Source organism: Salvelinus alpinus, chromosome 28 (genome assembly GCF_045679555.1).
Source record: "Salvelinus alpinus chromosome 28, SLU_Salpinus.1, whole genome shotgun sequence".
NCBI classification, from domain to species: Eukaryota; Metazoa; Chordata; class Actinopteri; order Salmoniformes; family Salmonidae; genus Salvelinus; species Salvelinus alpinus.
Window position 1 is genome coordinate 22,924,994 of NC_092113.1, and position 27,396 is coordinate 22,952,389.

The 27,396-nt window shown below is 43.7% G+C and overlaps 1 protein-coding gene across 4 annotated transcripts in view; it reads left to right on the plus strand.

Annotated features, from left to right (window-relative positions):
* LOC139557431 (signal peptide, CUB and EGF-like domain-containing protein 3) overlaps window positions 1-27,197 on the plus strand; it is a 121,257-nt gene extending 94,060 nt beyond the window's left edge. For 2 of the 4 annotated variants that reach the window (XM_071372227.1, XM_071372230.1), the window contains 16 exons: window positions 2,393-2,509; window positions 4,265-4,387; window positions 13,417-13,533; window positions 19,898-20,020; window positions 20,153-20,266; window positions 20,393-20,488; window positions 20,738-20,890; window positions 21,171-21,332; window positions 21,485-21,688; window positions 22,006-22,167; window positions 22,322-22,489; window positions 22,593-22,754; window positions 23,081-23,278; window positions 23,643-23,795; window positions 23,899-23,978; window positions 24,121-27,197. In XM_071372227.1, coding sequence (XP_071228328.1) covers window positions 2,393-2,509; window positions 4,265-4,387; window positions 13,417-13,533; window positions 19,898-20,020; window positions 20,153-20,266; window positions 20,393-20,488; window positions 20,738-20,890; window positions 21,171-21,332; window positions 21,485-21,688; window positions 22,006-22,167; window positions 22,322-22,489; window positions 22,593-22,754; window positions 23,081-23,278; window positions 23,643-23,795; window positions 23,899-23,978; window positions 24,121-24,273 — 2,285 coding nt within the window. In that variant the 3' untranslated portion in view covers window positions 24,274-27,197. The remainder of the gene's footprint in view (window positions 1-2,392; window positions 2,510-4,264; window positions 4,388-13,416; window positions 13,534-19,897; window positions 20,021-20,152; window positions 20,267-20,392; window positions 20,489-20,737; window positions 20,891-21,170; window positions 21,333-21,484; window positions 21,689-22,005; window positions 22,168-22,321; window positions 22,490-22,592; window positions 22,755-23,080; window positions 23,279-23,642; window positions 23,796-23,898; window positions 23,979-24,120) is intronic. The other 2 variants (XM_071372228.1, XM_071372231.1) reach the window with 1 other exon arrangement.
* The last annotated feature ends 199 nt before the right edge of the window (window positions 27,198-27,396 follow it).

Consider the following 27,396-nt stretch of genomic DNA (forward strand, 5'->3'; position numbering starts at 1 on the left):
TTGTTTGTTTGTTTGCATATGCTTATGAAATATTTTGTTTGACTATCCAATTGGTGGGCATTGACCACTTTGGACATATTGCCTATGTCCACCCAAATTCAATTGTATTTTATTTAGCAGCCAGCTAGAGGTATGTCTCCCCTTGGCAAACAACCAAAGCTTATCACCACATAGGTGTAATTTGCCAGTCAAATGACAACATATTGCTATTGTAACGGTTGTCGTTGGTGGAAGGAGAAGAGGACCAAAGTGCAGCGTGGTACGTATTCATAATAATTTAATAAAGAATGAATACTGAACAAAAACAACAAACCGACAAACGAACAGTTCTGTAAGGTGCAAACAAAAACACTAAACAGAAATTAACTACCCACAACACACAGTGGGAAAACAGGCTACCTAAGTATGATTCTCAATCAGAGACAATGATCGACACCTGCCTCTGATTGAGAACCATACTAGGCCAAACACATAGAAATATAACGACTAGAACAAAACATAGAAAAACAACATAGAATGCCCACCCCAACTCACGTGGCTGGTCTGCCCACAGCTGTGGACGTGGCTGGTCTGCCCACAGCTGTGGACGTGGCTGGTCTGCCCACAGCTGTGGACGTGGCTGGTCTGCCCACAGCTGTGGACGTGGCTGGTCTGCCCACAGCTGTGGACGTGGCTGGTCCGCATCCAGAAAACCCAACCCACACACATACCAGAGCTTGTGTCGCTCTCTTCTTTTTTGGCAAGCCATAATCGTTATAAATGTTTCATTACCCTCTTAACACATGATCATTACTGTTTTGTGTGATAACTGCCCCACTAAGCATTTTGGAGGCATGTCGTGACAGTTCTGCATCACCGTGCCTGCCAACTTTCTGTGCCTCACAGACAGTGTGCAATTTGGACAAACACACAGGCTGTGCCACTCATCACCACACAACACTACCGTGGTTCACTTGGAATGCTCTCTCTCTCTCTACCCCAGCGCATAGCCCTTGGACTTTCACAGGATGGCTGAGCCATCGTCTTTAATTTACAGCCAGAGCCAGGCCCATGAAGGCCCATACCAGCAGAACACTGCCTGGGGTCTCTGTCACAGTGTTGCTGTGATACCACTGTCTGTCACCAGAAGTGAAACGAGCAACAAATGCTTAAACACTTTCTCCCACTTAGATAGAATTCCTTGATTTATGATCCTTGACGGTTTGGTCTGCCTCATCATGGCTGCTCGCTGCAGCATAATGTCATGTTAGCCTAGGTATTCCCCCAAATATAAAGTTTTTTTCTGTGGAGACTTGGGCAGCTGTGCTTCCTCTGTGGTGCCACGTGTGAGAAGCCCTCTCCATACCAGTCTCAACCCTCTCAGCAGTCTGTGATGAAGCCCACAGCCAGGCCAGCTGTTCCGGTGCTCTTTATGAGATGGGTTCTTGGGTCTTTAATAGACTTATTTGTGAGTTAACTGCCGACTGGTATCCCTCAGCTTATTAGAGGAAAAGTGATGCAATGTGCTTCTCTGTGAGTGATCAGCTGCCCTTAGAGCAAGATATCGTATATGAGGTTTATTTTTTTAATGGTGTTATTTTTCCAGTTTTTGAAGCTATTGGTGAGGGCTGCCAAAAGAATGTAACAGTAGACGGACACCAAGCTCTTTAAAGTGTGATCAAATTTCTTCTCCTCTGCGATTTGTTAAAAATCTCTTATCTCCTACGTGAAATGTGTCAGCGTCTGTAGATGAGGTCATGAGGCATGGCCTGGCAGCCAAGCTGCCCTCCTTTCCCTGACTGACCACCCTCCATTCCTCAAATCAATCTTTCTAACGCACGGACTGGCCTGGCGAAATTGCTTTTTTATCCCCAAAATGCCTGGAAGCTCTTGTCAAAGCCAGGGTAAAAAATATATATTTTGACCACAACTGTCTGGAGGAAGAGCTGGTTTGTCTTCATGAGAGGAGTTGGTTGATGTCCTGTGAGGAAGTTGGGGGAGGAATAGGGGTGTTTTTTTAAACTCACTGCTCCCAAGAGCAGCTAAACATGCACACACGCACACACTCATTTGTTTATGTCTTGACATTATGCTCTTAGTACTCTGATCCTCTATTCTCCATAGTGTTGTTGTTAGTCTGGTGCATTATCTAACTCTGTCTTCTTTGTCCACTTCCCTTGAGCAAACAGGAGAAAACTACTTCAGCACTTCCTGTCTCTTATTTGTCTTGTTCTTATCCTCTTTGAAACTACACTGTACACTAATAGACATCTTTTAAACAAGCAACCGGTTTTGGGAACAGTTACACCACCTATAAAATCCCAGTGTGCGTGTGCGTGTGTGTGCGTGCGTGTGCGTGCGCGTGTGCATGTGTGTGTGTGTGTCTAACTGTGATGTATGTTTCTCTCTGCAGAGACGTGTTTAGTGAACAACGGTGGCTGTGACAGCACATGTCACGATGCAGTGACCGGAGTCCGCTGCAGCTGTCCTGTAGGCTTCACTCTCCAGCCAGACCGCAAGACCTGCAAAGGTAACCTAACACACACACCCTCTCACCTCACCCTATCAAACAAAAATCACCTGTCAATCACCTGGTTGCAGATCAATCATTCTTTCTATGTTTTCCTTTTGATCTATCTTGCTGGTTCCTTTACTGCCTCCCCTTACATCCCCACAGCCCTCCATGTACATTGTGTCCACAGTCACAGTGGCCACGGGATTCAGGGACCTAACAGACTCTAATCAGGGAGGCATTGTGGGCTTGTTGAGGCGTGTAGGACTGCCGCTGTTTGGTTCCCCAGGTGTGGCTCACCTGACCACACCTTGCCACCCTACTCTGCCTCCCTCCCCTGCCCTTCTTCTTCCCCTCTGTCTTATTTGCTGCCTCCGTCTCTTTCAAAGCTCTCACATTGGGATTGAGGGGTAGCCCAGGTCTTTCAAAGCTCTCACATTGGGATTGAGGGGTAGCCCAGGTCTTTCAGAGCTCTCACATTGGGATTGAGGGGTAGCCCAGGTCTTTCAGAGCTCTCACATTGGGATTGAGGGGTAGCCCAGGTCTTTCAGAGCTCTCACATTGGGATTGAGGGGTAGCCCAGGTCTTTCAGAGCTCTCACATTGGGATTGAGGGGTAGCCCAGGTCTTTCAGAGCTCTCACATTGGGATTGAGGGGTAGCCCAGGTCTTATTAGGATGCCAATAATTTAATGCTGTGTATATATTTCGTATGACCATAACCCTGAGGTAATGGGTACTGCTTTGGCAGCACATCCTTTTGTCAAGCTGCCCGTATCCTGTTACTACTGTTAAACACAAATAGCTTAATTTTCTCAAAACGTATCAAAAAGCTTTTGGAAATGTATGCGAAGAAGAGCATTGGAGTAAGAAGGATTTAGATTAGGAGTACATTTTGGGAAGATGAAAACCTAGAAGAAGAGACAGAGAGAGAAAAGAAGAAGCAGAAGAGCTCTGTGGAGAAACTCAAGACTTGATGCTGCCAAGAAGCCAAGAATAGGAGTCTGCTTCCCCTCCAGTGCTCATAACGTTAAAGCTAACAACTCTGATAAAAGTACATTGGATTTTATTAGTTTTCGTTTCAGGGGAAACAAAAGGAAAACAACCTCAGAGAGCACTGGCACGAGAAGACAAAGAGAGAGAGAGAGAGTGTTATTATTTTATTCCATTTCTGAGGCATTTATTTTAACCAGATGATGGACTGAACTCTCCCTCAAGAAACAAACGCCTCATTTACGACAATGTTTAAGATTTAATCTGAAACATGACCCAACCTGCCAGTCCCGGGTGAGCCATATGATGTATTGATTGGTTATTGACGATGAAAAGAACGGTTGAGCTGTGCCGGGCTGTGCTGCTGAGACATAGTTCTCCCCTGGCTGTCTCTGTAAGGGCTGGGATCTATTCTAACATGTGGACCCAGATCATACTCGTCTTAATGCCGGCCCTAAGGGAAAATCTCTAATGCACTTTCCTTGTGCAACTCTCTCTTCTCTTTCTGGGACGGATCTCCACTCAGCTGTGTGCACCATTGTCCTCTACTTAACACCCTTGTTCTGTTCTCGCCTGCTGCCTGGGCCCCAGAGTCATCCATCACACATGCATATTTCAGCCATCAAACACACATCACATCCTTACTCTCTATCTCTCTCTCTTCCCCTCTCTCTCTCTCTCTCTCTCTCTGCCCCTCTCCCTCTCTCCCATCCACCTCTCTCTCTCTCCCCGTCTGTGCATTAAAGTGAATGCTATGTACTGTATGTGTTTTCTGTCCGCAGACATTGACGAGTGTCGCCTGAACAACGGGGGGTGTGATCACGTATGTCGGAACACAGTGGGCAGCTTCGAGTGCAGCTGCAAGAAGGGCTACAAGCTGCTGACCAATGAGAGGACATGCCAAGGTAGGAGCCCATCCCTCCAACCAATCATCGGTCAGAAAACAGACCTAACAAGACCTGGTCATACTGCTCATGATCCAATGTCCCAGTGACCACTACCTGTTCTGTGTGCCCTTCAGCTAATGACATAGATTTCAGATGGTTATGAGTTCAGCAGGTTTATTCACCATGTTACTGAGGTGAATTGGAAGGTAATAGCATAGTCGTGATAATAATACGTTGACTTCCTCCTCCTAATTGTTTTGGCTTCAGCACGCTGAGGGAAGCTGCAGAACCAGGTATCTATCTGGCTTGTTTGTTTCTGAGATTCGGTGGGAGCCGGGGGAGCCAGCTGTAGAACAAATAAAGAGTGTGCCATGCAGAACTATGGAACCATGGAACTATGGAACTGAGCTAACTGACATTCTGAGTGGAAAAATAGACGATGTGCCTTGTCAATCAGTGTCAAGGCTGGTGCATATCAGGGACATGCCTTGGGCTCAACCCTGAAACACATCATCCTAAACATGCACATCTATACCAAGTATGCTGTTCAACTCACTGTATGGAGACCAACTGTTTCTATAATGTAACTTTAGAGCATGTAAAGGTACATGAACCTGACTATTTGGGGGAGCAATCTTTCTCTCCTCATTTGGAATCTATTTACATAATTTGGCAGATGCTTTTACCCAAAGCGTTTCACATTTAACACATACAATATGGCTCAAGGGAGAAAACACATCTTTAATGTTCCCTCCAACCAACTCAGCCGTATGGTCTTGGGAATATTCCGAGCTGAGAGGAGAAGGGTGGTGTTGTGTTGTATGTGTGGGGAGCTACTTGGGAACAGTGTGGAGATTGTCAGGAACAGTTTGTTTTGTCTGCAGATGAGGGGTGTTGATAAAGCTGGCCTCTTGTTGAGTGAGGCGTTGTCAGGCCAACACGCTCTGCTGCACCCCGTGCTACACCGCGCCACGCTGGCTACAGACTCATCCGTCTAGTCTACTCCGCCAGCTCCTATCCCTCCTGCGCTCCCTGACAACTGAAAAGAAAGAAAAGAGAGAAAAGCTTAATTTCTCTAAATTGCTGTCAGGTTGTTGCAGTAATCCTGGGTGTCTGCTACACCTGGGTGACTGACTGACTGATTGGTCCATGGCAGGGAGACAGGGATTTTAGCAGGTCTATAGTGTTATTCTAGTGGACTGTTTGTTTACAGTGTGTGAAGAGGTGTTTTGTTAATATATCATGGTTAGGTAGTTCCACATGATCTTACTGTACTTCCTTGATAGGTAACTGTCAATATAGTGGCCATCTTGGCCATTTTTTCTTAATGTTTTTTGTGCAGATCTTTTTTTGAGTGGACACCTTTATCCAATGTCCTAACATCAACAGCAATATACTATACTGAAAAAATATAAACGCAACATTTTTCATAAGCTGAAATAAACGATCCCTGAGATTTTCCATACACACAAAAAGCATATTTCTCACAGATTTTGTGCACACATTTGTTTACATGCTTGTTGGTGAGCATGTCTCATTTGCCAAGATAATCCATCCACCTGGCAGATGTTGCATATCAAGAAGCTGATTAAACAGCATTATCATTACACAGGTGCACCTTGTGCTGGGGTCAATAAAATGCCACACTAAAATGTGCAGTTTTGTCACACAAGAAAATGCCACAGATATCTAAAGTTTTCAGTGAGCATGTAATTGGCAAGCAGACTGCAGGAATGTCAACCAGAGCTGTTGCCAGAGAATTTAATGTTAATTTCTCTACCATAAGCCTCCTCCTCGTGTGGGGGAGCGGTTTACTGATGTCAACGTTGTAAACAGAATGCCCCATGGTAGCGGTACTGTTATGGTATGGGCAGGCATAAGCTACAGACAACAAACAATTGCAATTGCATGTTTCCGCATGATAATGCACAAACCCATGTCGCAAGGATCTGTACACAATTCCTGGAAGCTGAAAGTGTCCCAGTTCTTCCATGGCCTACATACTCACCAGACATGTCACCCATTGAGCATGTTTCAGATGCTCTGGATTAACGTGTACGACAGCGTGTTCCAGTTCCCGCCAATATCCAGCAACTTTGCACAGCCATTGAAGAGGAGAGGGACAATATTCCACAGGCCACAATCAACAGCCTGATCAACTCTATGCGAAGGAGATATTTAGCGCTGCATGAGGCAAATGGTGGTCACACCAGATACTGACTGGTTTTCTGATCCATGCCCTATCTTTTTTTTAAGGTATCTGTGACCAACAGATGCATATCAAGTTTCATGTTTTTAATGTCACGTGCACAAGTACAGTGAAATTCCTTTCTTGCAAACTCAAAACCCAGCAATGCAATAATCAATAACAATGTAATACTAGAAAAACACACAAGAAATAAGAAGAAATATGAAGAACATACTAAGTAAGCATACTATATACAGGGTCAGTTCCAATATCATATTCAAAATGTGCAGGGATACTGGAGTGATAGAGGTAGAAATGTATAGGGGTAAGATGACTAGGCAACAGGATGTATGATGAACAGAGTAGCATCAGCTTGTATGTGAGTGGGTGTGATTGTGTGTAGAGTCAGTATAAATGTATGTGTGAGTGAGCTGATGATGGAGTGAGTGTTTGTGAGTGTGTATGGCCCTCTATGTGTGCATAGATACAGTGCAAAAATACAAATAGGTAAATAAAGATACAAGGCTAACTCCGATAGTCTGTGTAGCTATTGTGTTAGCTATTTATCAGTCTTATTGCTTGGGGATAGAAGCTGTTCAAGAGCCTGTTGGTGCCAGACTTGATGTACCGGTACCGCTTGTGGAAGCAGTGAGAATAGTCTATGGCTTGGTTGGTTGAAGTCTTTAACGATTGTCCGGACCTTCCTACCACATCGCCTGATATAGATGTCCGGAATGGAAGGGAGCTCGGCCACAATGATGTACTGGGCTGTCTGCACCCCCTTCTGTAGCGCCATGAGATCGAGGATGGTGCTATTGCCATACCAGGCAGTAATGCAGCCAGTCAAGATGCTCTCAATGGTACAGCTTTGAACCTTTTCAACCTCCTGAGGGGGAAGAGGCGCTGTCGCACTTTCTTCACTACTGTGCGTGTGTGTTTGGACCATTTTAAGTCTTTAGTGATTTGGACACTCTTGACCTACTCTTTACCTACTCCACTGCAGTCCTCCCCCCCTTGTAGTCCACGATCAGCTCCTTGGTCTTACTGATGTTGAGGGAGAGGCTGTTGATCTGGCACTACTCTGCCAGGTCACTAACCTCCTCCCTGTAGGCTGACTCATCGTCGCCAGTGATCAGGCCTACCACCATCGTGTTGTCAGCAAAGTTGATGATGGTGTTGGTCATGCCTGGCCACGCAGTCCTGGGTGAACAGGGAGTATAGGAGGGGACTAAACACACACCCCTGTGGGGCCCCTGTGTTGACGTCCAGGATCCAGTTGTAGAGGGAGGTGCTCAGACCCAGAGTTCAAAGCTTGGTGATGAGCTTGGAGGGGACAATGGTGTTGAACGCTGAGCTGTAGTCAATTGTAACGATATTCGTCTTCGGATGAAGAGTAGTCATCAGACCAAAGCGCAGCGTGGTAAGTGTTCATGTTATTTTTATTAGAACAGAAACACTAAACAAAATAACAAAGAGAGTGAAACGAAAACGAAACAGTCCTGTAAGGTGCAGCAACACAAAACAGAAAACAACTACCCACAAAACACAGGTGTAAAAAGGCTACCTAAGTATGGTTCTCAATCAGAGACAACGATAGACAGCTGCCTCTGATTGAGAAACACACCCGGCCAAACACACAGAAACACAAAACATAGAATGCCCACCCCAACTCACGCCCTGACCAAACCAAAATAGAGACATAAAAAAGGAACTAAGGTCAGGGCGTGACATCAATGAACAGCATTTTCACATAGGTACAGTATCTTATCTTGGTGGGTGAGGGCAGTGTGGAGAGCAATTGAGATTGCGATCTATAGATCTGTTGGGGCGGTATGCAAATTGGAATGGGTCTAGGGTGTCTGGTATGATGGTGGAGTTAGTGTGTGCCATAACCAGCCTCTCATAACACTTCATAAATCAAATCAAATCAAATTTTATTGGTCACATACACATGGTTTGCAGATGTTAATGCGAGTGTAGCGAAATGCTTGTGCTTCTAGTTCCGACAGTGCAGTAATATCTAACAAGTAATCAATTTCACAACAACTACCTTTTACACACAAGTGTAAAGGAATGAATAAGAATATGTACATATAAATATATGAATGAGCGATGACCGAACGGCATAGAGAAGATGCAGTAGATGGTATAGAGTACAGTATATACATATGAGATGAGTAATGTAGGGTATGTAAACATTATATAAAGTGGCATTGTTTAAAGTGACTAGTGATACATTTATTACATTCAATTTTAATTATTAAAGTAGCTAGAGATTTGAGTCAGTATGTTGGCAGCAGCCACTCAATGTTAGTGACTGCTGTTTAACAGTCTGATGGCCTTGAGATAGAAGCTGTTTTTCAGTCTCTTGGTCCCAACTTTGATGCACCTGTACTGACCTCGCCTTCTGGATGATAGCGGGGTGAACAGGCAGTGGCTCGGGTGATTGTTGTCCTTGATGATCTTTTTGGCCTTCCTGTGACATCGGGTGGTGTAGGTGTCCTGGAGGGAAGGTAGTTTGCCCCCGGTGATGCGTTGTGCAGACCTCACTACCCTCTGGAGAGCCTTATAGTTGTGGACGGAGCAGTTGCCGTACCAGGCTGTGATACAGCCCGACAGGATGCTCTCGATTGTGCATCTGTAAAAGTTTGTGAGTGTTTTTGGTGACAAGCCAAATTTCTTCAGTCTCCTGATGTTGAAGAGGCGCTGTTGCGCCTTCTTCACCACGCTGTCTGTGTGGGTGGACCATTTCAGTTTGTCCGTGATGTGTATGCCGAGGAACTTAAAACTTTCCACCTTCTCCACTACTGTTCATGATTACAGAAGTGAGTACTACAGGGCGGTAGTCATTGTGGCATGAAGCCTTAAAGTTCTTGGGGACAGGAAGGATGGTGCTCATCTTAAACATGTGGGGATTACAGACTGGGACAAGGAGAAGTTGAAAATGAATATGCGTGCCAGCTGTTTTGTGCATGCTCGGAGCTTCCTGGAATCTGTATCTGTCTTAGGGCCTAATCCATTTATTTCAATTGACTGATTTCATCATATGAACTGTAACTCAGTACAATCTTAGAAATTGTTGCATGTATATTTTTGTTCAGTATAATTCTTAAGTAAGTGGTGTGTGGTCAGCACCTCCTCAGTCCAAGACCCAGCTGGGTGACTGGAGCAGGGACCATCTCCCACGCTACCTAGCTGAGATCTGGCCTGGCTGGGCATTGTTGTTTGGAACTTTGGGGAGCAAAAAGGAAGAGGGAAATGTGCTAAGCATAGGCCCAAATAACACTCTTATCTATACCACCTGAAGGCAGTGCCATACGTGAGTAAAATAGCTATAAAAACAATCCTAATAAGTCCTGACTTATTAGAGATGTGGCTGTGCTGTTCGGTAAAAAGAAGAACCTACTACAGTACACAAAGTGCATACTGTAGTAAGGTGTTGGGATGTATAAACTGAACTCCACAACCCCGTTTATCTTGCTTTGAACGGCCACTGTGTTTCCCAGCTGTCAGCGGCCCACGGCCCATCAATCAAGACGCGACATGTCTGGCCTGGTCCAGGGCTTGGAGGCATTCCTCGACCCTTCCTCCCCCCTACCCTCCCCTCATCCCCTGCTAATCCCTATGAGGGCGGTGTCGGAGGGCCCTTATCAGATCCTACTAGGTCTCCCCCAGGAGGAGCATCTAGGCCTTATCTACTCTGTGTAAACAGCCTCGGCCAGGCATTGTTTCACCATTCTATTGTTGTAACATTTATTTGCTCTGAAGGATTGTTATTTTGTGTAGCTGAGGGGGGAAGAGGAGATGGTGGGGTGATTCGTAGGCCAGTTTGGCACAGCGTGAGTCAGCGTAATTGCTGCTACGGAGGAGGATTGGCGGAAGAAACCCTGTGGCCTTGTTTTTAAATTTAAAAAAAATCTTATGCAGTAATATGCCTGGCACCCCATAAATACCACAATTGTAGAAATGTGAGATTGTTCAGATTGAGGGAGCAAGCAAGGGGGTTTCTGCCTGTGTTGTGTTAAAAAAACAGCAGCCACTGTTCCTTCAGTGTGTTCCTCATCTGCACGTACACCATGGGTCTCAAGCCCTGCCAACCACTGCATACCTTACCTTACCTGCTGGTAAACAACGAACATAGTCCCAGGCATCCTGAAACATCCAAGCCCATCCCTTACTTTGTACAGTGTAGTACAATACAACGCTACAGGTTGCTTCTTCCCATTGAATCATATTGAACAGAGCTGGATAGAGTATGTCCCAGCAGCAAAGCATGTACCCAGTCAACCCCAGTCCTGAGATGTTAGCTAGCATCCCAATATCCCAGAGGAGCTCTTTCAAACGAAACAAATTATGCCATTTAGATGCCAATTAATTCTATTTTTGACAGCTAAGTAAAAGTTAGCTCTTAAAGCCTTCACGCAGTCTTTTACATTTTAGATTAAAAAAAAAATCATTACTGTATTTTTAAATGATCACTGTATGACTAATAAATCACTGTGTGTTTTTATTTATTGAAAATAACCAAATATAATTTTTATAATTTATTTCCCTTTCCCTTTTGCCATTGAAATGCTCTGTCTGATCGTGTTGGTGTGTTGATACAAATTTAAATATATGTACATACACAGCTAGAGCCTACCCAGCTTACCCTAGAAGGGATACAGCTTTTGTCAAATTGCCTTCAAAACTTTTCCTAACCTTAACCTATTTCTCCTAACCTGCTACGTTAATTCTCCTAACCTGCTGCGTAAGTTATCTTAACCTGCTACGAAAAGTCAAATTTGACAAATGCTGTATCCCATTTAGTCAAAACCCACTTACCCATTCAAAGTAGGAGGATACGTATGCAAATATAAGATGACTGGTCATTGGTCAGATTGGGATTTCATGATTTGGGCCAAAAACTCCATCCCACAGGTTGAAATTCCAGGATTTTTCATTCAAACAGCTCTTACACAACAAGGGCATTATCATAATTTTCACAGTTTCTGAGTGTTATTTCGACCACATAGTGTGGAAATATCATTTAAAAAATGTACAATCACATTTTTAACTGCACTGCCCCTTAAAGCTCTACTGAGCCCCAAAATAATAAACCGATGTGGCAATACATGAAAAGCATCTCTTTCTCAGTAGCCCAGTGTTAAACAGAAATATGATTCCATTCAAGATATTGTGAAAGAGAGTTCACAACGTGAACATGAAGTGGAGATCACTTCCAATTCTTTACCTGAATGAATATCTCCTCTTCATGTTCGACATCAGCCTGTGTTCCTCCCGCCACACTGAAGACTCCCTGTCTACTCTTTTGAAAACTGATCACTTAATGGACATGGCGTTTAATCTCAACCCAAGCCCACTTCTTTGGTTGGAGGTGTTCTTACAAGAGGCTTGTCAAGTAGAAAACTCATTGGCTGTGTCGCATCCGTAAAATATAGTTACAGTTCATATAAAGAAATCAGTCAATAAAAATGTATTCAATAGGGCCTAATCTATGGATTCCACATGACTGGGCAGAGGCGCTGCCATGGGTGGACCTGGGAGGGTATAGGCCCGCCCACTTTGGTCTCAGACGACCCCGCAGGTGAAGAAGCCGGATGTGGAGGGCTGGCGTGGTTACACGCGGTCTGTGGTTGTGAGGCCGGTTGGACGTACTGACAAATTCTCTAAAACAACATTGGAGGTGGCTTATGGTAGAGAAATGAACATGGAATTCTCTGGCAACAGCTCTGGTGGACATTCCTGCAGTCAGCATGCCAATTGCACGCTCCCTCAAAGAGAGAAAAACTTTTTCTGGAAAATGTCTGGGATTTTTTATTTTAGCTCCTGAAACATGGGACCAACACTTTACATTTTGCGTTTATATTTTTGTTCAGTGTAGTTTGGTAAACTATGATTTCAGAGTAGCTTGCCCAACACTGGTAATTGCAGTCATTTAAACATCGGATGGTAGGCTTCTGAACCCAATGTCCTCCACCTAACTTCCTGTATTATGTTAATGGTCTCAGCTCCAATGTATTCACAGGCATGGAGAATGATATGTATGAGTATAGGTGCATTTATGAGTCCAGTGGTGTTCCATTTATCTGATAAAGACAAGCAGGGAATACGGATAGAGAAAGCAATGCAGTGCTGGGTGGCAGGGGGCAGGGTCAGGGAATACGGATAGAGAAAGTAACAATGCAGTGCTGGGTGGCAGGGGGCAGGGTCAGGGAATACGGATAGAGAAAGCAATGCAGTGCTGGGTGGCAGGGGGCAGGGTCAGGGAATACGGATAGAGAAAGTAACAATGCAGTGCTGGGTGGCATGGGGCAGGGTCAGGGAAGTTGGCTGGAGAGGTATGGGCTATTTCCTATAGACAGACATATTCATGACTCTCTGCTTCTCAGACAAATTATTTCCAATTGGCTTCAGAACAAAATAATGAGACATTTTCAAGATAGTGAGCTAGAGGGAATGTTCATTAAATTGTCATTTTTTTAGTGGACGAAACAGTAATATGGGGAAATGATTGACAGGTAGTTCGAGAATTGAAAAATGGTCCAAAGCTCCTGTTATCAGTAGAGGAAACATACTCCTGTTCAGACTCCTGCTCAGACTCCTGCTCAGACTCCTGCTCAGACTCCTGCTCAGACTCCTGCTCAGACTGTCAACCAATGTCTCATTCCAAACAAAATGATTTTCAATTTTAAAAAACATTTTGTTATTTGCCAGGTCGCATTGCAATTTATTACTAATCCAAGCTGCCATAAATCTTTTTTTTTTCTCATTATAAAATCTTAAATGAGTTGTAAGAAGTTGTGTATGTGAATAATGTGAATTCATACCCATGTCTCTATATTTCCCCTCTTCCCAGACATTGACGAGTGTTCTTTTGACCGGGCGTGTGACCATTCCTGCGTCAACTCCCCCGGCAGCTTCCAGTGCTTCTGTCATAAAGGCTATGTTCTCTACGGTCTGGCACATTGTGGAGGTAAGGTGGCACTTCTCCCGCCTCTCCAGGTCTCTGTACACTATTACTCACCCAGCCCACCACACTTTCTCTAGATCGTTATCCCTCGTAACTTGAATATTCATTGGCATTACTTCATCTAGTTTTTATACCAGCTGTATTTTGTGTAGTCTGTTTGTATGGCTCCTTATTCCATATTGCTCATCAGACCAGTCAGTCTAATGCTGGCAATCCCGAGTTGGAGGAAGACTGATTTAGCCTTGATTTTGTGACATGAGTAGTACACAGTTGCACTAAAACAAACAACTCTTATAAGAGGACGTGCTTGATGGTGTGTGCCAGATCTGCAGGGCAGAGAGAGAGGGACCTGTTTGAGCACATCAGGCTGTTTCAGCGGCCCTTTGATGGTCTGTGTATCACGGGTCTGAATCTGATGCTGTCTCCAGAGACCTCTCAGCAGAGGGTCTCTCAGAGGAGGTGTAGGACATTGAGAGAGAGAGTGAAAGAGAGCGACAGAGCGAGACAGAGCGAGAGAGAGAGAGAGCGAGAGCGAGAGAGAGAGCGAGAGAGAGAGAGAGAGAGAGAGAGAGAGAGAGAGAGAGAGAGAGAGAGAGAGAGAGAGCGAGAGAGAGAGAGAGAGAGCGAGAGAGAGAGAGCGAGAGAGAGAGAGCGAGAGAGAGCGAGAGAGAGAGAGAGAGAGAGAGAGAGAGAGAGAGAGAGAGAGAGAGAGAGAGAGAGAGAGAGAGAGAGAGAGAGAGAGAGAGAGAGAGAGAGAGAGAGAGAGAGAGAGAGAGAGAGAGAGAGAGAGAGAGAGAGAGAGAGAGAGAGAGAGAGAGAGAGAGAGAGAGAGAGAGAGAGAGAGAGAGAGAGAGAGAGAGAGAGAGAGAGAGAGAGAGAGAGAGAGAGAGAGAGAGAGAGAATTCACAAAATGGGACGAACACCAAATTGAGACTCTGTTTGCAGAATTCTGCAAAAATATCCTCCATGTACAACGTAAAACACCAAATAATGCATGCAGAGCAGAATTAGGCCGATACCCAATAATGATCAAAATCCAGAAAAGGAGGCGTTAAATTCTACAACCACTTAAAAGGAAGCGATTCCCAAACCTTCCATAACAATGCCATCACCTACAGAGAGATGAACCTGGAGAAGAGTCCACTAAGCAAGCTGGTCCTGGGGCTCTGTTCACAAACACAAATAGACCCCACAGAGCTCAAGGAGAGCAACACAATTAGACCCAACCATATCATGAGAAAACAAAAAGATAATTACTTGACACATTGGAAATAATTAACAAAAAAACAGAGCAAACTAGAATGCAATTGGGCCCTAAACAGAGAGTACACATTGGCAGAATACCTGACCACTGTGACTGACCAAAACTTAAGGAAAGCTTTGACTATGTATAGACTCCTTGAGCATAGCCTTGCTATTGAGAAAGGCCACCATAGGCAGACCTGGCTCTCAAGAGAAGACAGGCTATGCGCACACTGCCCACAAAATGATGTGGAATTTGAGCTGCACTTCCTAACCTCCTGCCAAATGTATGACCATATTAGAGACACATATTTCCCTCAGATTACACAGATCCACAAAGAATTCGAAAACAAACCCAATTTTGTTAAACTCCCATATCTATTGGGTGAAATACCACAGTATGCCATCACAGCAGCAATATGTGCGACCTGCTGCCACAAGAAAAGGGCAACCAGTGAAGAACAAACACCATTGTAAATACAACCCATATTTATGTTTATTTATTTTCCCTTTTGTACTTAACTATTTGCACATAATATGACATTGAAATGTCTTTATTCTTTTGGAACTTTTGTGAGTGTAATGTTTACTGTAAATTGTAATTGTTTATTTCACTTTTTTTATTATCTACTTTACTTGCTTTGGTTTGGCAAAGTTAACATATGTTTTCCATGCCAATAAAGCCCTTAAATTGAAATTGAATTGAGAGTGACAGAGAGAGAGAGACAGTGAGAGAGAGACAAAGAGAGAGAGCAACAGAGAGAGAGAGGGGAGAGAAAGAGACAGAGAGAGTGAGAGACAGAGCGACAGACTATGTACACACACAAAACACATAGCTTTCCAATTATTTCTTCTCCATTCTTGTTCGTTTTGACAGGTCTACCAATGCAGGAATGTTATGATAGCATATTTCCAGCACATGGAATGTAATATGTGTGAATGAGAGGGCAGAATAGTTGCCTGGCATAAGAGCTGTGTGTGTATCTGTGTGCCATTCTAGAAAAGTCCTACTGGTGATGAATGACTCTCCCTCCCTCTTCTAGTCTACACTGTCGGAACTGTTAGATAACCCTGAGATTTATGTTGCTTCCCCTGCACCTCCTCTTCCACAGCAGTAACCAAGGTTGTGTTATTCCCCACCGTAGTTTATCAGTTGAAATATAGCTGCCAAACACTCCAGAGACTGCTGCTCAGTGCTTAACAATGGACTCTGTAAATAACCCCTATTAGGTCAGTGACCTGCTGTGGAGGCCTGTCATCACTGGCTTCAGCTGACATGTGAGAGAGACTACCCTGACTGAGACAGGAAAACCACATGGTGGAGTTACACTGTGGCGTTAAAGTGAGAGAGGCATGTATGAGGTGATACGCTAGCTGTAGAGTAGATGTTACTGTCTGATTATTCCATCTGAATGAATCAATATGTTGTTTACATAAAACCAAGTTGATATTTGATCATTAGAATACAACTTATTGTATTTGACTTGTATTGTATTTGACTTGGTTACAATCACTTGATAAGCATAGCGCCCCATCTCGACAACATCCGGTGAAATTGCAGAGCGCGAAATTCTAAATACAAAAATGGTTAATATTAAACATTCATGAAAATACATGTGTCATACATCATTTAAAAGCTTAACTTCTTGTTAATCCAGCCACTCTGTCAGATTTCAAAAATACTTTACGGCGGAAGCATACCATGCGATTATCTGAGGACAGCTAACAAAATCTTTAAAAACATTTTACTAACAAGCAGAGGCGTCACAAAAGTCAGAAATAGCGATAAAATAAATCACTTACCTTTGAAGATCTTCCTCTGTTTGCAATCCCAAGGGTCCCAGCTACACAACAAATGTTTTTTTTGTTTGATAAAGTCCTTCTTTATATCCCCAAAAAGTCGTTCCAGTCATTCCAGTCGTTCAACATGCAGACAAAGCAATCCAAAAAGTTACCAATAAACTTCGTCCAAACAAGTCAAACAACGTTTCTAATCAATCCTCAGGTACCCTAATATGTAAATAAATTATACAATTTAAGACGGAGAATAGTATGTTCAATACCGGAGATAAATAACGAAGTGCGCGCCCTCATCCACGCGTGCCACAAGACTACAGTCCAAATGAGAGCCACCTTGAAAAACTACAAATTCTAGCTCATTTAAAAAAAAACAAGACTGAAACCCTTTCTAAAGACTGTTGACATCTAGTGGAAGCCATAGTAACTGCAATCTGGGAGGATTTGCTATGAAAATCCCATAGACAAGTGTCTGAATAGGTGGTGACCTCGAAAAAAAAATATCCGGATGGATTCTCCTCGGGTTTTTGCCGGCCATATTTTCTATCCAATACTACCAATTATATGCATATCCTAGCTTCTGGGCCTGAGTAACAGGCAGTTTACTTTAGGCACGTCAGTTATCCGAACTTCCGAATACTGCCCCCTAGCCCTAAGAAGTTTTTAAGAAGACAAGGTACCCCATTCTCTACAGACATGGTGCCCTCTGTTTACTGTTGACCTTCACAGTCAAACTGTGATTAGCCTATTCTACAGCCTCTCAGTCTCACTGGAGTCTGGGGCAGAAGAATGTGTGTCTGCGTGTCAGGGAGATGACAGGTATTGATGCCTATTGAAGGAAGCAAGAGCCGGCGGGTGAGCTAGCTCATTTTCATGTTTCTTTTCGTTCCCCCCTGGAGTTGGAGTAATGTCTTTGACACCAGCGGATGATATCATCCACAGACAATAATGATGCATGAGGTCAGCATTCATGTCAATCTGAATGTCTTTTTCTTCTCTCTCTTTGACTCTCCCCTCTTATTCTCCAATCCCACATTGGCCTCTGGGATGAATGAGTTGATTTCTTCTGAGCAAACAGAAAGAAAAACAGAGCTTGCTGTAGAGAGGGCTTGACAAAGGTTTACTCAAAGTTTTTTTCACATTTCAAGCTTGAGAAGAAAAATAGAAACTCTCTCTCTCTCTCTCTCTCTCTCTCTCTCTCTCTCTCTCTCTCTCTCTCTCTCTCTCTCTCTCTCTCTCTCTCTCTCTCTCTCTCTGTCTCTGTCTCTGTCTCTCACTCTCTGTCTCTCACTCTCTCTGTCTCGCTCTCTCTGTCTCTCTCTCTCTCTCTCTCTCTCTCTCTCTCTCTCTCTCTCACTCCCACTCCCACTCCCACTCCCACTCCCACTCCCACTCCCACTCCCACTCCCACTCCCACTCCCTCTCTCTCTCTCTCTCTCTCTCTCTCTCTCTCTCTCTCTCTCTCTCTCTCTCTCTCTCTCTCTCTCTCTCTCTCTCTCTCTCTCTCTCTCTCTCTCTCATTAAATGGAGTTATTCAAGGTGAAGGTCAGATTTCTTCAGACAAGCAGCTTGACAGACAGATACATCTCCTTTGCTTTGTGGCAACACAACCCCAGCCAAACACTATTGATGAAGTCATCATCTCCATGGTGGGAGAGAGCAGTGGAGGCTTGCAGACTGTTTTATTCACGCTGAATAATCAAGCTAATCGATATTCTATCAGCAGGCCACATCATCAATCACGGTTATTATCTGTGTTTCTCTCCTGGTGTCCCTGTCACTAAGCCTGGCTTGGCCCAGCACCGAACCACACCTCTTTGCCTTGTCCCCCTCATCCTCAGCACCAAGCCACACTGCCTTGCCTTGTCCTCATCATCCTCAGCCTCAGCACCAAGCCACACTGCCTTGCCTTGTTCTCATCATCCTCAGCCTCAGCCCCGAGCCACACTGCCTTGCCTTGTCCCCCTCATCCTCAGCACCAAGCCACACCCCCTTGCCGTGTCATTTTCAGCCCAGAGACACACCACCTTGCCTTGTCTTCCTCATCCTCAGCCCTGAGCCACACCGCTTTGCCTTGTCCTCCTCATCCTCAGCCCTGAGCCACACCGCCTTGCCTTGTCCTCCTCGTCCTCAGCACCGAGCCACACCGCCTTGCCTTGTCCTCCTCATCCTCAGCCCTGAGCCACACCGCTTTGCCTTGTCCTCCTCGTCCTCAGCCCTGAGCCACACCGCCTTGCCTTGTCCTCCTCGTCCTCAGCACCGAGCCACGCCGCTTTGCCTTGTCCTCCTCATCCTCAGCCCTGAGCCACACCGCCTTGCCTTGTCCTCCTCGTCCTCAGCACCGAGCCACACCGCCTTGCCTTGGTTTTGGTTTATGTGTGTTAAAAAGTTATTATCATTTACTCCTCTCTGGTTCCTCCAAGTGTTCTTCTTCCCAAAGAGAGAGAACTTTGGTGGGAAGAGAAGTTTCTGACAAAGGGGAAATGCAAAGCAGTGATATCACGTCCTGGATTCAAATGAGAAATCAGGCCTGTTTATCAAAACAGACATTCATCTTTTGTAGAAGTGATCACTGACAGTAGAACTGAGTGAGTGAGTGAGTGAGTGTGCATACAGTACCAGTCAAAAGTTTGGCCACACCTACTCATTCAAGGGTTTTTCTTAATTTTTCTTAATTTCAACCCAATTGAGATGGTTTGAGATGAGTTGGGCCGCAGAGTGAAGGAAGGGCAGCCAACAAGTGCTCAGCATATGTGGGAACTCCTTCAAGGCTGTTGGAAAAGCATTCCAAACCCTTGAATGAGTAGGTGTGTCCAAACGTTTGACTGGTACTGCATGTCTATGTGTTTGATGTGTTGAATTGTTGCCTTGTGGATTTCCACTCATATGAGTGTATTGGATGCTGGGTCTAGACATACAGGTAACTGTGATAATAAAAGTGTCTGGAACTCTATTGGAGGGATGTGACACCATCTTCCATGAGAAATTCTATTTTGTTGATGGTGGTGGGAAAAGCTGTCTCAGCCACCGCTCCAGAATCTCTCATTAGTGTTACAATTGGGTTGAGATCTGGTGACTGAGACACACACCCTTTATACCCCCATGCTCATTTGAGACCCCTTTTGAGATATGTATTTCTTCTTGCCATGGTAGCCAAAATAATGAGCAACTGGGCATTTTTATGCATAACCCTAAGCATTCTGGGATGTTTTAATTGCTTAATTAACTCAGCACTGGATTTCAAAATATTTTGTATCTCAAGTTTTTATCTTAAGTATTTACTAAAGTTTACCTGTACATGGTCATAACTGTCCATTTTCCTCTGCAGATATTGATGAGTGCAGTATAAACCGAGGTAGCTGTAAATATGGCTGTGTTAACACTCAGGGCAGCTATGAGTGTACTTGTCCAACTGGATACAAGCTGCACTGGAACAGGAAGGACTGCATTGGTATGTAACAACACCACCACCCGGTGGTCAGTACATAGAAACACACATTATGGCTTGGTTCCAAAGTCATGGAAAGGATGTTGTAATTGATGAGTAGTGTATGATTGTGATGTTGTTTTTATGTTCATTCAGAGCTGGTGAAATGTCTGCCTGGCCTAGCTCCCAAGACCACTCTGACCTGCAGTAAAACAGGCAAGAAAGAGAGCTGCTCCCTCACCTGCACCTCCAAGGCTCACTATCTGGCAGGTAGAGGCATCCATATACAATATCAGCGTTAATACACATTGTTACAGTTTCTATCTCAAACATTGTGTGCTGTTGATTTAAATGACTTCTGACTGAAGCTGTAAAGATATGTTGGATCATTTACAGAATCTGACAGCAGCTATACAGTGAGCTGTGGCATCCCCATCCTACGAGGCAAATCCCCAGCCAGACTGAACACAAGCAGCAGTCCGAGCTGCATAGGTACAGTGTCCTACAGAGGCATTCTTAGGACTTAGGTAGAAGGTTGCAGATGTAGCTAGGGTTAGGGTTAGGGTTAGGGTTGCAGATGGATCTAGGGTTAGGGTTAGGGGTTGTGGTCAGTATCAATGGGTTTGTATATTGTTCCTATCTGTGCCACTGCATATATGCAACTGTTGTGGACGGAATGGTTCTATTGTAGTGTGGTCCTCCTCTACACCCATCCACCTGCACTGCTCTGTTTGCCTGTAGAAACAGGGGCCCCTCCAGTGAAGCAGACCGCCTCTTTCAAGATCAAAGATGCCAAGTGCCACCTGCACCCCAAGCTGACAGGCAGGGCTGAGGACAGGGGCCGAGCGCTGGGGCCAGGTGAGGGGCCACATCTGGCCTACATTCCAGACCTTGGTAATGATGACCTTACAAAAAAACTGACAATTCAACTACAGTGCATTCTTTTTTTCTGTATGTCTCATATTCAGTGTGTGCATATTCAACAGCAAATTTGTAGGTAAGTGGGTCTCTGTGTATTTGCTACATAGTAACCCTCACTGTGATTATCTGCGATGAAGCCAGTAATCTGTCTAACATATTCTGCTAACAGACCACCCCACCCCTAACCCATGAAAGACCCAGCATTGATGTTGACAGTAACTTACAATGTTGTTTTACAATAATGTGTCTCTAGGAAGTGGACAGCCCTGCAATAACTGCCTGGTTACGTTTGTCAACCTCAAATGTGACTCCTCCAAGAAGGCCAAAGGGCGTCGTGTCCGTAACCCCACCAACAAAGAAGTGACACGCATCACCCTGGAGCTCGAGGCGGAGGTCAAGCCAGGAGACACCACAGGTCAATCAGTATTGAGATTTACAAGATGTCTGCTTGGATATACCTCCCTGACACTGTGATTGACTGATTGATTCATCTTTAATTGCTTAAGTAATTAATTGATGAATTGATTGATTGATCTGGTAATATGTACTGTCCCTTCTTCCCCATAGGGAGCTGTAACCTGAGTTGCCTGCGCCAGCGCATGGAGAAGCAAGTGAAGACATACATCAAGGCCCTGAAGAAGTCGATCAACCAGGAGCGTTTCCTGATCCGCGTGGCTGGGCTGGAGTACGAGGTGGCCCAGAAGCTGCCCCAGGTCGCCTCAGGCCACCAGAACTGTGGTCCAGGACGGGAGAAGGACAGCGGACGCTGTGGTAAGAAAGACCAGTTTGGCAGCCATCTTTCTCTGTCACCAGTTACCATGCAGACCATGATTCTGTACGAAAATGTTATTATATCACAGATGGCATAAACAGTCAAGACACTGTCGTGACACAAACCATAAACTGACATAGGTTCTCATGACTATTTATGACTCGTGTGTACTTATGTATTCATATAGTCTCATGTACTGAATACAAAAACATCTCCAGAGCTGTGGTGTGCTAGTTAGTTTGGAGCCAGGAGTGTTTGGTGTCAGTGTGTGTACTGTATAGCTCTCTCACCAGACCCCTCCTGGCTATTCTCTCAGTCAGATGTTTGCCAGGATCGTACTACCAAGGGGAACAGGAGCGCTGCATCCAGTGCCCACCTGGCACCTTTCAGGAGAGGGAGGGGCAGCTGGCCTGTGACCTGTGCCCTGGCAGTGATGGGCATGGACCTGCCGGAGCACGCAACATCTCCTCCTGTGCAGGTACATACACACCCCTGATGGCAGACTGCACTAATTATCCATTCATATGTCTGCATGTGCCAACATTGTACAGTAACCTATAGTGAAGTGCAGCACAGGGTACTGTACATCTCTATCTGACTGAAAGTGTCTTGTTACTGTTGTCTACATCAAGGTCAGTGCCCTACTGGCTACTTCTCCAGTGATGGGTTTCAGCCATGCCAGCCATGCCCGTTTGGCTCCTACCAGCCTGACCTGGGACGGACCCTATGCTTCCCCTGCGGAGGGGGGCTGAGCACCAAACGGGAGGGGTCCAGCTCCTTCCATGACTGTGAGGTCAAAGGTCAGTTACGTCATATTATCCTCACATCTGTGCCATTAATATTATTTCACCTCAGATTTGGTTTGTAAGTGTGGGTATGTGTGTGTTCCTCTCCTCTCTGCAGTTCAGTGCTCCCCTGGCCACTACTACAACACTACGGTGCACCGCTGTATTCGCTGCCCTTTGGGCAGCTACCAGACAGAGTTCAGACAGAACTACTGCATCACCTGTCCTGGTAACACCACTACAGACTTTGATGGGGCCACCAGTGTCTCTCAGTGCAAGAGTACGTTCCTGATTGTATAAACCTGCTATTTGCATACAGAATGCATTTTCTGACAGAATCACTTTTTATTTTGGACTTTCAAAAATGTAGCCTTGAGCCTTAATTTGCATACCTTTTCTATGAATATTAAATTAAAAATCCAGGTTGCATAAATTACCCTAAAGGGAATTGGTCCACACGTAACAAATTAATTTATTTTATTTTATCTATCTAGCCAAATAGAAATATGTATTTTATTTTGAAATATTGACTCTCTTTCCAAAACTCAAGATGGATTCACTAATAACTTGTATTATTGTGTGTATGTGTGTGTGTGTGTACATTAGACCGAGAATGCGGAGGAGAGATGGGCGAGTTCACAGGTTACATTGAGTCGCCCAACTACCCCGGAAACTACCCAGCTAATGTGGAATGTATCTGGATCATCAACCCACCCAACAAGCGCAAGATCCTCATGGTGGTGCCTGAGATCTTCCTGCCATCAGAGGATGAGTGTGGAGACGTACTGGTTATGAGGAAGAACTGTAAGCACCTCTCATATAACCCAGCACATGTGTTTAATACCATTCCATTCACTACATTCCAGCCATTATTATGAGCCGTCCTCCCATCACCAGCCTCCTCTCAACCCAGTGGGGTGTTCCACAACCACAATATCAATCCACTCTATAAAGATCGGATCTAGGTTTCAATAAACACTGAAAATTCTCAAACAACAAATACTGTACTATACATAGTTCAATTTTAAGGTTTTAGTTTTTAAGGTGTCTACTTGAGAAGCTTTCAAGTTGAGGAAATTATCATAAGAGCAGATTGAGATTGAGTGCCTGCATACCCAATGTGCAAAGTATTTTGTCAATCTTCTCTGTATCTCGTCTGTTCTTCCAGGGTCGGCCACATCCATCACCACCTATGAGACGTGTCAGACGTACGAGCGACCTATAGCCTTCACCGCCCGCTCCCGCAGACTCTGGATCAACTTCAAGTCCAACGAGGCTAACAGTGCCCGAGGCTTCCAGATCCCCTATGTCACCTATGACGGTAAACTCTCACCCACCACACAGACACCCACTGAGGAAACAGAGGGGGCAAGTCTTCAGATTCTGAGGTGTTTACTGTATCATGTGTTTTTGTGGATTCACAGAGGATTATGAACAGCTTGTAGAGGACATTGTCAGAGATGGAAGACTCTATGCCTCTGAAAACCATCAAGAAATTCTAAAGGTTAGTGTCTGCTGCTAAGATACATACTACTGCATCCCTCAGTGGGTCATGTTCATGTTCAAGCCAGGTATTGTCTGAATACTTTTGTATACTTGAATACTTGTCATTAAAGTGTGCTGTGTTGTTCTCTTCTTCCTATCAGGATAAAAAGCTGATTAAAACTCTCTTCGACGTGCTGGCCCACCCAAACAACTACTTCAAGTACACCACTCGGGAGTTCAGCGAGATGCTGCCGCGCTCCTTCTTGCGCCTCATAAGCAGCAAAGTCTCCGCCTTCTTGCGACCATATAAGTAGTCACCACATCAAACCCCGCCCCTGAAGGACCAGATCCCGCCCCCCTCTAACAGGCCAAACAACGAACTCTCACAGGACTTCTAACAAGTTGACAAAAATAACTATTTTTTTCTTCTATTTTTTCATACTGTAGGCTTTGACGACACACTTCACTATGCAGTCTCATACTCAATCTGTTTTGCAGTATTTAGTTGTATGCCCTTTTAATTTCTCCAAAACCATGCAGTATCTGAAGCCAACCAACTTGAGTCAAAGTACAGTACAGGCTTTCTTGCCCATCTCTTCTTTCTGAATATTTATCACAACTCCAATATGTTTGTGTCATTCTATTTTTTTGTTTGTTGCTGTTGTCATTCTTGTTTCTATTATCATATAGCATAGATGGCCTTGTCTGTCATTTTCACAGCAATCCATAATTAGAAGGATATGTGTGCATTTCAGATGACACATGTTGTCTGTTTGTTGACTAAATGGACAACGGTAGAGGCATTTATGTCAAACAGGAAGAAGGATATAAGGGCAATATAATATTTTGAGCTGGAACAGGGTTATCGTAAACGTGCTTTAATAAATAGTCTTTCACTTGAATTCCAGCTTTAACTCTTACCATGTCAGGATGAGTCTGTTTTGATAAATGAATAACCTTTTGTATATCTATATCCTCCATAAGCAATCCTCAAGGAGAAGGACCTGTCAGTTTCATGTCATTGTTACATTCCACAACATTCAAAGCCTTACTATATCTGAGCTCTTAGAGCAACTTCTTGTTAAGGTATTACTGTTAAAACAGTTATTCTATGTTTTTTTCTTCTGTCCAGATTGTATAACTGTCTGTTACCTACCTACAGATATTTTCTGTTAGTCTATATCCAAGTTAACTTAACAAAGTGTATAAATTGTAGTTTATAGTTTTTTTTCCAGAAGGTGATGGACATTATGGAAAAGAAATATAAAACTAGATTTGTGAGAATCACAGGAGAAAGACAGAATAATGTCTCTATGGTCCATGACTGGTGAGGGAGAGACAGAATAATGTCTCAATGGTCCATGACTGGTGAGGAGAGAGACAGAGAAATGTCTCTATGTTCCATGACTGTTGAGGGAGAGACAGAGAAATGTCTCTATGTTCCATGACTGTTGAGGGAGAGACAGAGAAATGTCTCTATGTTCCATGACTGTTGAGGGAGAGACAGATAAATGTCTCTATGGTCCATGACTGGTGAGTGAAACAGAGATACATCTTAATTAAAGGACAAGGTTCTGTGATACAGAAAATGTCTTTATTGGACACAACTCTGTGAGAGAGAGATAGAGAAATGTCTATGAGGGACATACGTTTGCTGCTTCTTTTAAAAAGGTCACTTTAATTCTTCAATTTCAAGTCCTCTTTCTGTGCTCGCATCACACTAATAGTCCATTGCATTAATATAAAAGAATGTTGTGTTCAGAGAGATGCATCATAAGTATAAATACAATTCTACCGCCTGTCCTCATGTAAGTTGAAAGACATATCACATTTGCCTCTCCATCCATTACCAACTGATTGTAAAGTTTTTCTTTCAATCTAGTATATAATGAATTTTTTTTTGACACGGTTTGAATCCTTTTTAATCGAAATAAACTTGAGCAGGATCCCCAAACTATTTTCTTTCCATGTCCTCTTCACCCTCTCCCTAATCCAAAGACCCCACCCCCACCTCCCCCCCAGCCCCCTTTTTCCCAAACACCCACGTCAGATTCTGTCCCAATAAGACCAGCTCTTCCAAAGACTGTCCGCTCGGCAAAAGCCTAGTTATTATCTTGTGCACTAGATCTAGAGCCTGTCATCCTACCTTTGTTGTAGTGCAATGAATGAAGTCTCCATTGTGCTACTCCTCTCTCTGTGTCCAAAGAAATACTAAAAAACAATGTTAATATTTGTCAAAACATAACAAATGATTGTCTTTTCTTGGACTAATTAAAAAAAAAATTGTGACTGGCGTTAGGGGTTTGAATGAAGTTACTTTATATTCAGCATCCCACTACAATAATGTTGAAAAATTAATATAGTTGATCAATGCAATACTATTACAATGTAAAAACAAATGACAATGATAACAAGTAATCCTAATACACTCAAACCTTTGTTGAAGAAGAATCAACATGTTAGCTACTGCTCTTAAATATAATGGATTTCCCTTGGAAACTCTGTTTTTATTTTATTTTAGATTTATTTTTGTAAATAAAAGAGAAAATAAGCAGTGTAAATGGTAAAAGCTATTGTACAATACCTTTAGATAGTTGTAAGCACAGGTGCTTCTGGATTTTGACCACATTGCTAAATTGCAAGACAAGCGTGGCCTAGCCATGCAGACCTCATAGTCAGAAAGAACTGTTTAAATACACATCACAGAATATCTGCCATATCTGTATTCTTTTGAATGTTTGTTTTAAAGTTGCCATTAGTATTTATACCACCCTGTTTTTTTTAAATCCCAACATTTCGATGTCAATAGCAACAGTCCATAGCGCTCACTGTTTCCACCTGTCCCAACTCACTCTCTTCATCCCTCTGTCCCTGCAGCCTGAACACATCAGATGGTTGAGTTTTTTTTTTTTTACATGAGTTTGTTATGATGTATCACAGAGTTGATAATGGTATTTGCACTTGAAAATTGTTATTGCTCATGTAAAAATGTCTGGATTTTGTATTGTCTTTTTAAATGAATGGAATTGCTGTTCTTACATTTCTTGTAGCTCTCGTTTGTTCTCTAAATGCTCGCCTACTGTATTCAACCCATGAAGATGAAGATGCACACGTGCATGTAACTTTATCAACTGTAAAAATAAAAAATACATTTAAGTATGTACAGAGATGAAATGAAACAAGATTATGAGCTTGTTTCTGTCAAAAACACTTATCAAAATAAACATACTGTAATTGAGTTTAATTTCTAATATTATTTGATGTCAAAGTATCCCTTTTCTTTAAATATGTTTATGAGACTAAGGAGGACATCTCAGAATCCCTGTTTATACTTGGTTCTAACTTGCATCCTTTGTCCTGATCTTGTCCACATTCTGAATGTGCCCACATTCAGACACGTGTAGACAATCAAAAGACACATTGTGATCTGATTGTGA